The sequence below is a fragment of the Littorina saxatilis genome, linkage group LG8 (assembly GCF_037325665.1).
Source record: "Littorina saxatilis isolate snail1 linkage group LG8, US_GU_Lsax_2.0, whole genome shotgun sequence".
In the NCBI taxonomy this organism is placed as follows: Eukaryota; Metazoa; Mollusca; class Gastropoda; order Littorinimorpha; family Littorinidae; genus Littorina; species Littorina saxatilis.
Window position 1 is genome coordinate 39,177,924 of NC_090252.1, and position 12,500 is coordinate 39,190,423.

The 12,500-nt window shown below is 41.1% G+C and overlaps 1 protein-coding gene across 1 annotated transcript in view; it reads right to left on the minus strand.

Moving 5' to 3' along the window:
* Nucleotides 1–4,315: 4,315 nt before the first annotated feature.
* Nucleotides 4,316–12,500, minus strand: part of LOC138974638 (uncharacterized) — a 12,783-nt gene continuing 4,598 nt past the window's right edge. Inside the window, exons 4-12 of the mRNA XM_070347362.1 lie at nt 10,266–10,468; nt 9,915–10,020; nt 8,899–9,026; nt 7,573–7,780; nt 6,788–6,931; nt 6,092–6,265; nt 5,547–5,645; nt 4,820–4,894; nt 4,316–4,443 (exon numbers count right to left, since the gene is read on the minus strand). Coding sequence (XP_070203463.1) covers nt 4,316–4,443; nt 4,820–4,894; nt 5,547–5,645; nt 6,092–6,265; nt 6,788–6,931; nt 7,573–7,780; nt 8,899–9,026; nt 9,915–10,020; nt 10,266–10,468 — 1,265 coding nt within the window. The remainder of the gene's footprint in view (nt 4,444–4,819; nt 4,895–5,546; nt 5,646–6,091; nt 6,266–6,787; nt 6,932–7,572; nt 7,781–8,898; nt 9,027–9,914; nt 10,021–10,265; nt 10,469–12,500) is intronic.

Here is a 12,500-nt window from a genome sequence, read left to right on the forward strand (position 1 = left end):
ATAGAATACGGGATTGTGGGAAAGCTGTTCAAGGGCAATTACGCACTATATTCGATTTTCAGTACACGACTCAAAACCTTTGGAATAAATAAAAAATAAAATAAAATACAAGAATAAAGAGTTTAGAAAAGAAAAGAAAATTGAGGAAAAAAAAGCCAATTCTTGACAATTACGGACAATTTGGATTCGAGACCGGCGTATTTACATTTACTTGAGTAAAAAATCTTGTTTGAACGAAACGCCACGAGGGATACCAATATTAGTATTATCATTGAGCAGCTAATACACGCTGCATATATTCACACAATATCTACACTCCATCAACACCTCCATCAACATCACCACTACCAGCACTCACTCTGTCACCACACAACGTATTATATCAGTAAAAAAATAATAACTTTGATGAACTATGTGTAGTGGAGGAGTGGAATGTTATAAGATCGAAGCCCAAGTCCAAGCGTCTTGTTTCAACTTTTTATTTGTTGTAGGCCTACAAGGAAACAATACAAGCAAACGTAGAGGCCGAAGGCAAAACCCGTAAACGAGAATCAACTGTAGTGACGTGTTCAGCTGCTATGAGCAAATTAATACTTATGCCGGTGTTCGGCCTATACTTATACTCCAGGCGCGGATTGCATCGAAAGCACCGTCCAGCGGGGATAAAAATCGGCCTGAATACGGCCAGAAACACGGAATCTGTGTTTCTTACACATGCTTTACCCTACGGTATTTAAACACATATATAACCAATCCTAACAAACAATACATCAAATTAAAGCTACGACCTGTAGCTTTCCATTGCAATAAATAACATTTCGTAAAAACTTATATTTATTTAGTAGGATACAAAAACACAGGTCCTAGTGAAGGTACTGAACCAACTTCAGTGCAGAAAATTGCAACACTCTCTAAACTGGGATAATGGACACATTCATAAATCATACAAATAAAAAGAAGAACCCCAGACAAACATTATGATATGCGTTACATGGAAGAAAAATATACAGTGACTTAGTACGAAGCGGCAAAGTCCGAAAATAAATGGAATCGGCTAAATTCCGGCGCGAGTACCTGTGTGCATAAATTAGGAATCTTCGCAGAGAAACCAAGCATCACTTATTACAACCAAATCCTTATAAACAAACTAAAATCATATGCAACATAGGTACGGGATATGTATTAGTGATACAAAAATGGCAAAACAATGATTGAACAGACAAAGATGAGTTTGTGAGAATCAATTTCTCTCAACGGTACATGAAAACCGGTCAAAGTCAAAGTGACGCTTTGGTCAGTTCGAAGCATTATTGTAAATAACACAATAACATGCAGCCATCCAGCCTAATCATTGACTTCTATGAAAACCTAAATATAATTAGGACAATATCAAAGAAAAAAGGGACTTTGAAAGATAGAAGTTAGGTAGATATATATGGAAAGGTATTTTATTAGAATTTGCGCCAGCAAGGTGCGCGCGCATCATTGTATCGTCTGCTACAGGGTGGGTGATCCCGTTTGTACTGTATTGGGCTATTTCACTATGCGATGGTTAGAGTGTTTAGGGAAGCGAAGTGCACTTGGCTACATATGTCCTTGGTAAAACATGCCGCTTTTATCAAACTGTAAGGACACTAAGTCGAAAATAGTCAGCCTTTTTACTGTGGCATTCAACTATTACAATTATCGTATGATATAAAGGACGCCACAAGGTATAAGTTTCCGCAGTTATTACAGGTAAAACGAAAATAACAAATTGCGAACATTTAATTCAGGACTAAAGAATACATTCACAAGAACTTCGACCTAACGGCGTTTAAATAGGACAAACGACACAAGTGGAGGCACGACCGACATTAAAGTGTTGTTTTGACTTATCCTAGAATGTGCCAAAGTTGGTCGGTTGGAGCAAATACGAGACAATCGTGATTTCCTGTCGCGTCTCTTGTCTGCATTGCGGCCTGTGTCCGACAGTTTGTCGGGCACCGCGTTGGAGCTTTCTCCACCTGCACCCGACAAATTGTCGGGCGGTGCCACGCATCATCTCTGACCTTGTTTCTGATCTAAAAATAAAAGACAGGTCACGGAGCAAGAGTAATAAATCTGTTTCCACTTCCTTCTTTGTTTTGCACTTGCCGGCGAACAAAAATCGACCGATTGAGTGTTTTTGTATGCATTTTTCCTGCGAAATATGAGTAACCAACGCTTGTTCTCGTTGAGGCAGGTTCTTGACGAAGTTTTCCTCGACGATGACAGTGATCTTGATCCCGAATGCGACGTTTCTTCGTCTCAATCGAGTGAAACAAGTGGTGATTCGAATGCACAGGACACGAGAGCGGGCTTCGATTCAGTTACAGAGTTTGAAGCGTTTTAGTGAAGGACCCATTAGATTTGCACTACAGTGCCAAAACCCTCCAGGCAGGAGATTGAGGCTTCTGAGCCTGCACTGCAGTCAGGGCTCATAGGGTTAAAGTCCGTTAGGTCGAGGTTCTTGTGAACGTATTGTTTTGTCCTGAATTAAACGTTTCAGAAATGTGAAGCCTAGGTCCCACTATCACGAATATTTTAGCAAATCACAACGAGTTACCATGATGTTGCCACAACGATGTTTGCCACGAATGATTGCGAAAAACCGGCCGAACAAGAACGAAGTAATACGAACCACAACGACCGCGACGAATTTCTCCACGAATCCCAAATCGTTGTAGTTCGCCGTCACAATTCGTCACAGTGGGACCGACTGTCCTAGGCTGAGATCATGGAGAATCGTATACGAATCACAATGGAGAGCGGTGATAGCCAGAACGACGCAGTACGACGCACAAAGAACAAGAAGGAATTACAATGAATACAGAACGGCATACAACGAATGTCATCAATATTATACATCTATCAACGTTATCTCCACTGAAGTTGTTTGTGCTTGCATGCTAATCAAAGCAGTACTTAACGTTCTGAAGTCATTTTGTCTGAATCATCACAAATTACTGACATTTACTTTAAACAGAACAGTTCTTAAAGCAATGCAAGACAATAACCGTTAAAAATGATACTTTATGAGAACTCTATCGACAACGCTGAATTGTACTGCAAAATACTTACACAATCTCAACCTAGTTTTTAAACACATTCCAATCAAAGCAAAGTTATATACATAATCATTTACATTGCACGTCATAAATGTAATAAGTATCAACAGCTTAGGGTTTTATGAAACCGTGGAAGTGTTTTCTTTTTTTATGAACAGTTCTCGAGCACATGATCACAGCAACAAAGAACTTGCCTTCATCTTGTATAATCGAACACTATAGCTTCAATCATTGTACATTTTGTACACATCTTTCACAAATCTAACGTTCGAAGCAAATGGCATAATCTAACCACAGCAGTGACTATACACTTCGTACACACTTTCATTGTAGCTTCAAGCAAACTCTACCCAAAGCAATCACTGTACACTTTGTACACACCTTTCACTGTAGCTTCAAGCAAACTCTACCCAAAGCAGGGGCGGATCCAGGGGGGAGGGGTTTTTCGGACCCCCCGCCCCCGCTAGCCTAAAAAAAGAGAAGAAAAATAGAAGAAAAGAAGAAACAAAGAAGATATAAATACATTTGAAAATAAAGAAGAACTGATGGCTCAGATTGCACCAAATTGCTCCATTGTATCAATATTTTCCGGGGGGACCCCTCCGAGGAACCCGCCTTTGTCTTCCAAGTGACGGGTTTGGAAAGTAGAAGGGTAATTTGTTGGCTCAGGTTGCACCAGATCGGTCAATTGTCCTTGTTTTTATCCAAATTTGTCTTTTTAAATTTACTTTTTGTAAGGTGTATCAGGAAACGTTTCTTGGCTCAGATTGCTCCATTTTCCTTGCTTTTAATGAACATTTTCCGAGGAGGTTCGAACGCTTCGCGCCCTCAACTAAACGCTTCGCGTCGTCGACTTGTCCCTAAATGAAATTTGGAAACCCCCCCATAAAAATAATGTCATCCGCCCCTGCAAAGAAATCACTTGACACTTTGTACACACCTTTCACAGCTCAAATGTCAACGCAAATGGCATAACATACAAGAGGGGGGATGGGTGGGTTTGGGGGATGGGTGATGGAACAGTAACATCCACTCCTCCTCTCACCACGCCAAAACGTGATTTGTTTAGATAGTAGGCAAGCCAGAGTTTAGGTTTCCTGCTGGCAACATGTTCTAGTTGTTGTTTTTGTGTGGTATTTTTCGGGGTGGAAGGGTGGGGGATACATTTTATTTGATTTCCGCTAATGTCAAAACAAATTCCTGATTTTATAATTGCTTTTCTTCGGCTACAGAATTTCATAATCTGTGTGATCCGTTGATTCGTTCTTGTTAGCCTGGTTGAACACTCGTCTTGTATCTTCCTGAGCCGTTGGTCGCTGAGTGGCCGTGTTTTGGTACTGCGTCATCTCTGTTTCTGAAGGGAAGAAAACGTCCAGCAGATATTAAAGTGATTGGAAAATAAAAATATTGTGAAACCCCATAAAGAATACCCTATGCCATAGAAGATGTTATAAGGTGTTCTGGGGAAAAAGCCTCTTGTGCTATCTGTTCACACACATACACACACACACACACACATACACACACACACACACACACACACACACACATACACACACACACACACACACACACACACACACACACACACACACACACACACACACACGTTTGCCAACATAGCAATGCTTGCACCGCCGACCACTGCCAGACCTGCCAAGCCTGTCTATCCTTACTGCTGGGACAACCATTAAAACTACTGTTTCCTATAAGATGCTGGTTTCTCTCACCCTGATCCAGACCCGTGTAGATGTTGGTGTCCACCACCTGACTGCGTCGTGTCGGCAGCTCGTAGTTTGGGTTGCCTGAAGATGTTCATCAATAGTAATAGTGTGCACAGTAAAATACTACTTCAAGAAGACATGCCTCATATGTGTGATGTTCGTTCACTTTTCAATGTTCAATTAACAACTGAAAAAAATAGACGTCTATTTTACTTAAACAACTGGGTTCTGGAACAGATGCATTTAAGTTCCTATATGGCGTTGATCATGAAACAAATTGTAAATGTTAATTTATTTCGACTATCGTCAAAATATCCGACCCTATCGCTACGCTGAACATACGAGAGCTGTTACTGTATCCTTTCCTAATAATCATCCCAATATCCAACGTGGCTGTCTGTTATGTCACTGTTTTAATCGTAACGTGCAAACACGCCATGGAGTTGGAACAAATACCCATGACAGATTCTCCCGAAATAAACACAGATTCTCCTCTTCTTTTTGTGGTTATGATTGACTGTTTTTGCATATTGCTTTATTACCTGGCTGCCTGCCGTACATTTATTTATTTTTGATTGTAAATTTGTTTTGAAGACACCACCAGAAGCCGTAGACCTGTTGTTTTCATATGAATGCATTTATGCAAATTTCATGAAGATGTAAACTGAAATAAGGAATTATTTAAACCACCGAATTGAGGACTGCAGGTAAGGTTGACCCGTATGACTCTTACCTTGGCTGGTGCTATCTTGTTGCTGTTCAGCAAGACCCGTGTAGATGTTGGTGTCCACCACCTGACTGCGTCGTGTCGGCAGCTCGTAGTTTGACTCACCTGCCAGAGGGTCACAGCAGACAGGATATACATAGGTGTGTCGAATAAAAAAATGTCACACATAAGTCACTATTACATAAGCCCATCTCGCCAACATTATTTAGTCACAAGCACCAGGGATAGTGCAGTTATATGAACGGTGACCAGTGATATAACACCATGGCCACAAAAGCTCAACATTGATCAAGGAACTGAGCAAAGCAGCCTGCCAAACATCGATCAAACGAGCAACGTCATGCCAGCATTATACTTTCAATCTACCAGCAACCACTAAAACACAGAAGAGGCCAAATTAAAGCCGTTTGGACTCTACAAAACAGAACCAGTCTTAACATAGATGCACTGTGTACAAACGGAACAAAGTAACACATAATTAGCATCTTCTTCACGACAGCTGTAAGCAGCCTAAAACAACAGAATGACGACCACGACGACCTCGATCTTACCTCCCACCGCTGACTGGTTTGTGTCAGCCACGCCGTCGTCAATGATGTCGATGTAGTTGCCGAAATCGTCATCTTCGTTGTCATCGCTCCTGTCGTTGTTGAGAACGGCCGCCTGATTTGCATATGTGTGGATTTCTTCGTGGGGAGATACAATGGAAGTGGTTTTCTTTGCGGCTGTCGCGAAACATAAATAGTACAAGGTATAATCAGCTTCACGTGAGAATAATGATGCGGAACAGTTTGCTTTGACTTCATCTTACTTGTTCCTCAACAGTAGCAGATCAACAGTAGCAGATCAACAGTAGCAGATCAACAGCAGCAGATCAACAGTACTAGCTAGGTTACTGACTTGTTGTTAAGCCAACTGTGGCAGGGATCTCTCTTCTAATAGTTATTCTTAATTTCCATTCAAACATTGCAATATTTCTTTGATAAAAAGAGAACACTGCAATAAACACTATCATTATGTGCTAAAGCCTTTACAAACCCAAACGAGCGTAATTTAGTCCATGAATATTTCAAAGAAACCCGCGTGTTTTAACAAAAGGAATCGCCGACGTGCCGATGTACGAATTTATGTCACTCACACAACTTACTATGCTGATCATACATTGCTGACTTGTTATTTTACACCTATCTCAGATATCTCGAGGAATTTAAAAAAAACCAAGCTGTTTCAGGAGCTGCGCAATTTACCTCTACGCCTTTTCGACACGACGACGAAGACGATGATGATGCTGACGATTATGATGATGACGACAATTCCCCCTCCCACTCCACCAGCGATGGCGGGCAACGAATCGCTTTCTGAGACGTCATCGCCAGATACGGCAGGTACAACTGTGACATTCACTTTATATTGCAATTTGATTAAATAAATACCTTCTTTAGCTTCTCTAATTCTACCCCTCACTCCACTAGTCCAGCCAATCATAACAAATGTACTTTACCATAATGTGAACAAGAGCTACATGACTCCTACCCTAAACTCTCTTCCCTAATAAAACAGTCTAACACATTTCCCTACAATCATACATAATATGTGAATCATAGACAGTATGTGTTCTACAATACACTGCACCTTACTTTGCACTAAATGCTGACCTGAATATTTATCAAATGACTCGCTGTTCGACCCTCTTACCCCTAACCCATGCATTGTTAACTTTTTTTATGAAGGGCTCTCCATCACCCAAACGTGATACATTTGACCTCTACTCTAGCCTTGACCCGTAAAAACAGTAACTTTAACCTAGCACCTACTCTGTTACCATAGCACCTACTCTGCTACCATAGCACCCCATCTGTTACTATAGCAGCCAATCTGATCCCATAGCAGCCAATCTGTTACCAAAGATACAACCTTCAGAGCATTTACCCCTTCTCCCAATCTCTTGTGTAGCCAAGTTGACCCCCCACAAATATCCAGGTGGGCACAGAGTGCACACAAAGGAGAGAAGGGAAGAAAGGGCCACACCCACCTCCTGAGCCTGTCCTGAAGATGACGGTGGTCTCGTCGGACGTGCCGATACTGTTGACGGCCTTGATCTTGGCCTGGTAGAAGGTGTTCTTCTTCAGGTTGTCCAGGACCACACTGGTGCTCGCCTGGCCCGGGATGTTTTCCGTCTGGGCTTGTGGCAGCACTCGCACGGCAGCCCATGGCTCTGTGTTTGTGTTCACCTCTAGCGCCTGCATAGACATCAAAGAGTTAATCAGTGTTCGCACACAGCCATTTAGCTCTGAGCCTGTCTTTGCCTCTAGCGTCTGCATAGAAACCAAAGATTTAATCGGTGATTTCACTAAGCCATCTGATTCTGTGTTCACCTCTAGTGTGACTTCAAACGGTAATTGCACACATCATTTTGTAACTGCAAAGCTAGAATCAATAAGTCCACATTCTGTGGTGACAACCAGTCAAACTGTGCATAATTGTCAACGCAGCATTCATTCAATGTTTGGGGCCAAACATCTGTAAAGCAAAACCTTTACCAGCTGCTTTCACCTGCTGACCATTCCTTTTCCAGTATTTGCATAGTTTTACCAGCAAAATATTTGTATCTGATTAATTTGTGACCTGGAACAAAATGCATCTATGGCGTTTTCCACATTGCATAATTATGTACTTTACAAGCTGTCAAGGCTTTTGAATACCGTACTTTTGGGACCATGGCGCCAACTTTTTTCCTCAACTTTTCCCCCTGCGTCATATTGACCTATATCGCCTTGTGTATGGCTAAAGAAGAGTACACATGTACCCACATCCCCATACAAAGAAAGGGAACAGTCCCTCTCTAATGATACGCATGTTTCTGTTTCTATGACCAGGACTGACAAAGTTTCCTCTCACACATCAAAGGTGTTGGTGCCATAGTTACGAGGTCATTGACCCGGGGTCAGAAGGTCAGTGTCTGTAAACTAGGGCAGGGAGCTGGTCTTAGCTGAAAATATGGTCATTGACCTGAGGTCACAAGGCCAAACAGCTCTGAGAATGCAGCCTCTTTGATCTCACAGCACATCCAGAAGAAAACGTATTTTCATTCTGTATACTTCTTTTGACTTGCAGTCAATACACCAGAAGCGTCTACTGTGTGAATTCTTCTCAATTGAAACTTAAAAGTAGGGGTTGGGCCTTTTACAAATAAGCGCCTTATAGTCCCGTAAATACGGTACATTTTAATACTTTCAAGTAGCCATCCAATAAAAGCTGCCAAGTTCACTTTCACTTTCCATGGGCACCATGGTATACTGAATAAGGAGAAAGAGATTCCAAAAGGAAGTTGTAACTTGAGATAAAAAGTGTATGTTACCTCTGCGTACTCCACAATGTAGTTTTCAATGTCTGCACCGCCTGTCATTGGCACGTCCCAGCTCAGCGTGTATTCGTAGGCATTGGCTCCAATGCGGGGGGACTTGACCATCACGCGGTCTGGCTCACCTGCAAACACCACACAGTCATTATGGATTCTGGTGTACACGGCATGGCGGCAAGTGGTAGCCGATACCTCCATGAACGTGTTTAAAGTCGATCAAACAGAATACGCTAACCAAGACTACAATGCAAAAAAGAGAAACGACGTTCTTGATTGGATGTACGACAAAACCGTCCCCTGATTGGATCAGACCTTTACATCACAAGCGCAGTTTATAATGACTGCTGCTGATTGTCGAGTGATAAGTGGACATTTTGCATGCTTCTAAGTAATGAGCGTAGCAGTTTTGGGCTTAGCGTAGCAGCGTAGCAATTGCTGCAAAATCGTAGCATGCTACGCTGAAATCGTAGCAGTTGGCAGCTCTGTGTGTGTGTGTGTGTGTGTGTGTGTGTGTGTGTGTGTGTGTGTGTGTGTGGCTGTGTAAGTGACTGACACACGTGAAAAGACTGTTTCTAGGCAGTGGGAAGTTTGCGTGTGTGTGTGATGTGTGACATACGTTCGATTCAAGTGTTTCTGGGAAGTCGGGTTTTTTTGGCCAAATGGCGAACCTGTCTATAAAGACCACCTGTCTAAAGAGACCACTTTGGCTCAGTCCCTCGGGTGATCTCTTTGGACAGGTTCGACTGTACTTTAGCACTAACAACTGATTTCCAGACAAACATCGAATAATGATCACTGGGGGTAATAAAGCGGAATTTCTGAGAAGGGGCGTTAATAAGTGTTCCTCTTTATTACTTCATGGTAAAGCACTTGATAAAAAGAACGTTTCTTTGTTATCCAAATGGAAAGATTATGAGCACAACCATTTGCAAAGGCAACCAAACACCATCTTCAAGGGAGTCAAGTATGCAAAATGGATAGCACAATCTGCGCTTTGCTTTTTTGACACTCACTTGCTTGTTCAAAGGTAAGCTCCTCTGTATTATCGCCAAATTTATTGGTGGCCTTGCAGCTGTAGCTTCCGAACACGCTTCCTACATTGCCGTTGGCCACCGTGGGCTGCACACACAGCGACACCATGAAGCAACATTAACAACATTCTAACAACATATCCTGTTGTCAACAGTGGGATGGAAACAGAAACACATAAATGACACCCCCCCCCCCCCAACATTTTTTAAGAGGACAAAAGGCAAAGTTGTGCATTCTGGGGATCTCAAAATGATATCTGACACTTTGAAATAGACAGAAAATAAATAACTCTGAACAATTAATTTGTGCCAGAAAATCAACCAGCCACTTACAATGAGGTAACTGATGACCCTGGTGGGAAGACCGCTGTTGCCATTGGTGATGAGGTAGTCATCGATAGAAGCCAGGTTCTGCCCGTCTTTGTGCCATTCAATGACGGGCTCAGGGTTGCCGTTGGCGATACAAGTCAGGTTGGTTTTGCTGCCCACCCAGCCCCAGAACCGGGTGGTTGCCTGGTTGTCAAAGTTAGGCTTGCCTGCACACACACGTGTTACAATACCATTTAATCATCATCATAATAACAATAATAATTAAGTGGAAGTGCATTGCCAAGGCACTGTATACCCCCAGCAAAGGACAAATCCCCTCTCTCTCTCTCTCTCTCTCACACACACACACACACACACCAAGTCACACACACACACACACACAAATATATAATACACAAAACACACTCATACGCACATAGACAGACGGACACACATCCTTGCAAACACACACATACACACGCTCACTCACTCACGCTCACTTCATACACACAAAACACACACTCATAAGCACATATATAGGTTTGTGAATTACAGCGAGTATATGCTTATATTGTATTCAAAACTTCTTCGTGGTCTATTCACTTTGCAATATTATTTATTACCTAAAAATTATGATACAGTATTTAAGGCAATGTGAGGCACTAAATATACCAAAATTAAACTTGGAAAATACATGGAGTAACTTAGTTTTCTGGGTATTTATTGAAGTGACAATTAAAAAGAAATGAAAAATTTGAGAAAACTAAAGGACAGAGACTGTTGTCGCTTTGGAAACTGGCATAAACAGCGCCATATTGGATTTCTAGGAAACGGTTTTACAGCAACATCATACATCAGAAATGCTTAATAATCGGCACAAAGATACACATGACTTTCATCTACAATCATATAGAACGTTTTTTTGGACAAAAGACCAGAAGAAGTACACAAATACGCGAGCCTTTGAAAAGGTAAAAAGATGTGTAATGTGCAACGTAGGGGAGAATGGAGGTTGTAATATGATAAACATAATAGATATGCAAGCCTCCTTTATGATGACATGGATAACTCAGTTAAAAATAGACACATCTGCCAAATGGAAATTAATACCAACCTACATCTTTAATGAAGTTGGAACAAACCTTTGCTGCCTCAAAGCTACTGCTAATCCAAAAACATCTTTAGGACTCGAAAAAGTCGAATCTAAATTCTGGAAATCATGTCTAATTAAATGGCTTGAATTCAGAAATATATACCTGTCCAATACTGAATTCAAATATACCTGTCTCTGGAATAGCAAAGAGATAATGTACAGAAATAGACCTCTGTTCTCCAAGAGATGGACAAATGCATACATAAATTACGTCCAAGATATATGGACAGACGAGGGATTATTACCACTCGCACGTATTGCAGAACAAATCGGGGACTACCCTGCTCTGCTGTTTGATTATAATGCAATGCGAACCGCGCTCATTGCGCAATCATTGCGAGCTGACAATAACCAAGAAGCGAAACTCAAGAAGCGACTGTCTCTCTAGAACCTCAATCTCTTAAAAACTGGACTCCCAAAAAATGTAGATCACTACTTACCAAACAAAAAGCAAGTACTCCTTGCTCAATACATTTTTGGATGAATAAATATAACTATAAAATAGAAAGAAATCATTGGATGATAGCAAACAACTGCACCAAGGAAGAGCGATTAAGGCTACTTCACTGGAAGATATTGCATACTATCTACCCCACTAATATCTTACTACACAAAATGAAACAAGTCGCGTAAGGCGAAAATACAATATTTAGTCAAGTAGCTGCCATTTTTCAGCAAGACCGTATACTCGTAGCATCGTCAGTCCACCGCTCATGGCAGCCAAAGGCAGTGAAATTGACAAGAAGAGCGGGGTAGTAGTTGCGCTAAGAAGGATAGCACGCTTTTCTGTACCTCTCTTTGTTTTAACTTTCTGAGCGTGTTTTTAATCCAAACATATCATATCTATATGTTTTTGGAATCAGGAACCGACAAGGAATAAGATGAAAGTGTTTTTAAATTGATTTGGACAATTTAATTTTGATAATAATTTTTATATATTTATTTTTCAGAGCTTGTTTTTAATCCGAATATAACATATTTATATGTTTTTGGAATCAGCAAATGATGGAAAATAAGATAAACGTAAATTTGGATCGTTTTATACATTTTTATTTTTTTTTTTACAATTTTCAGATTTTTAATGACCAAAGTCATTAATTAATTTT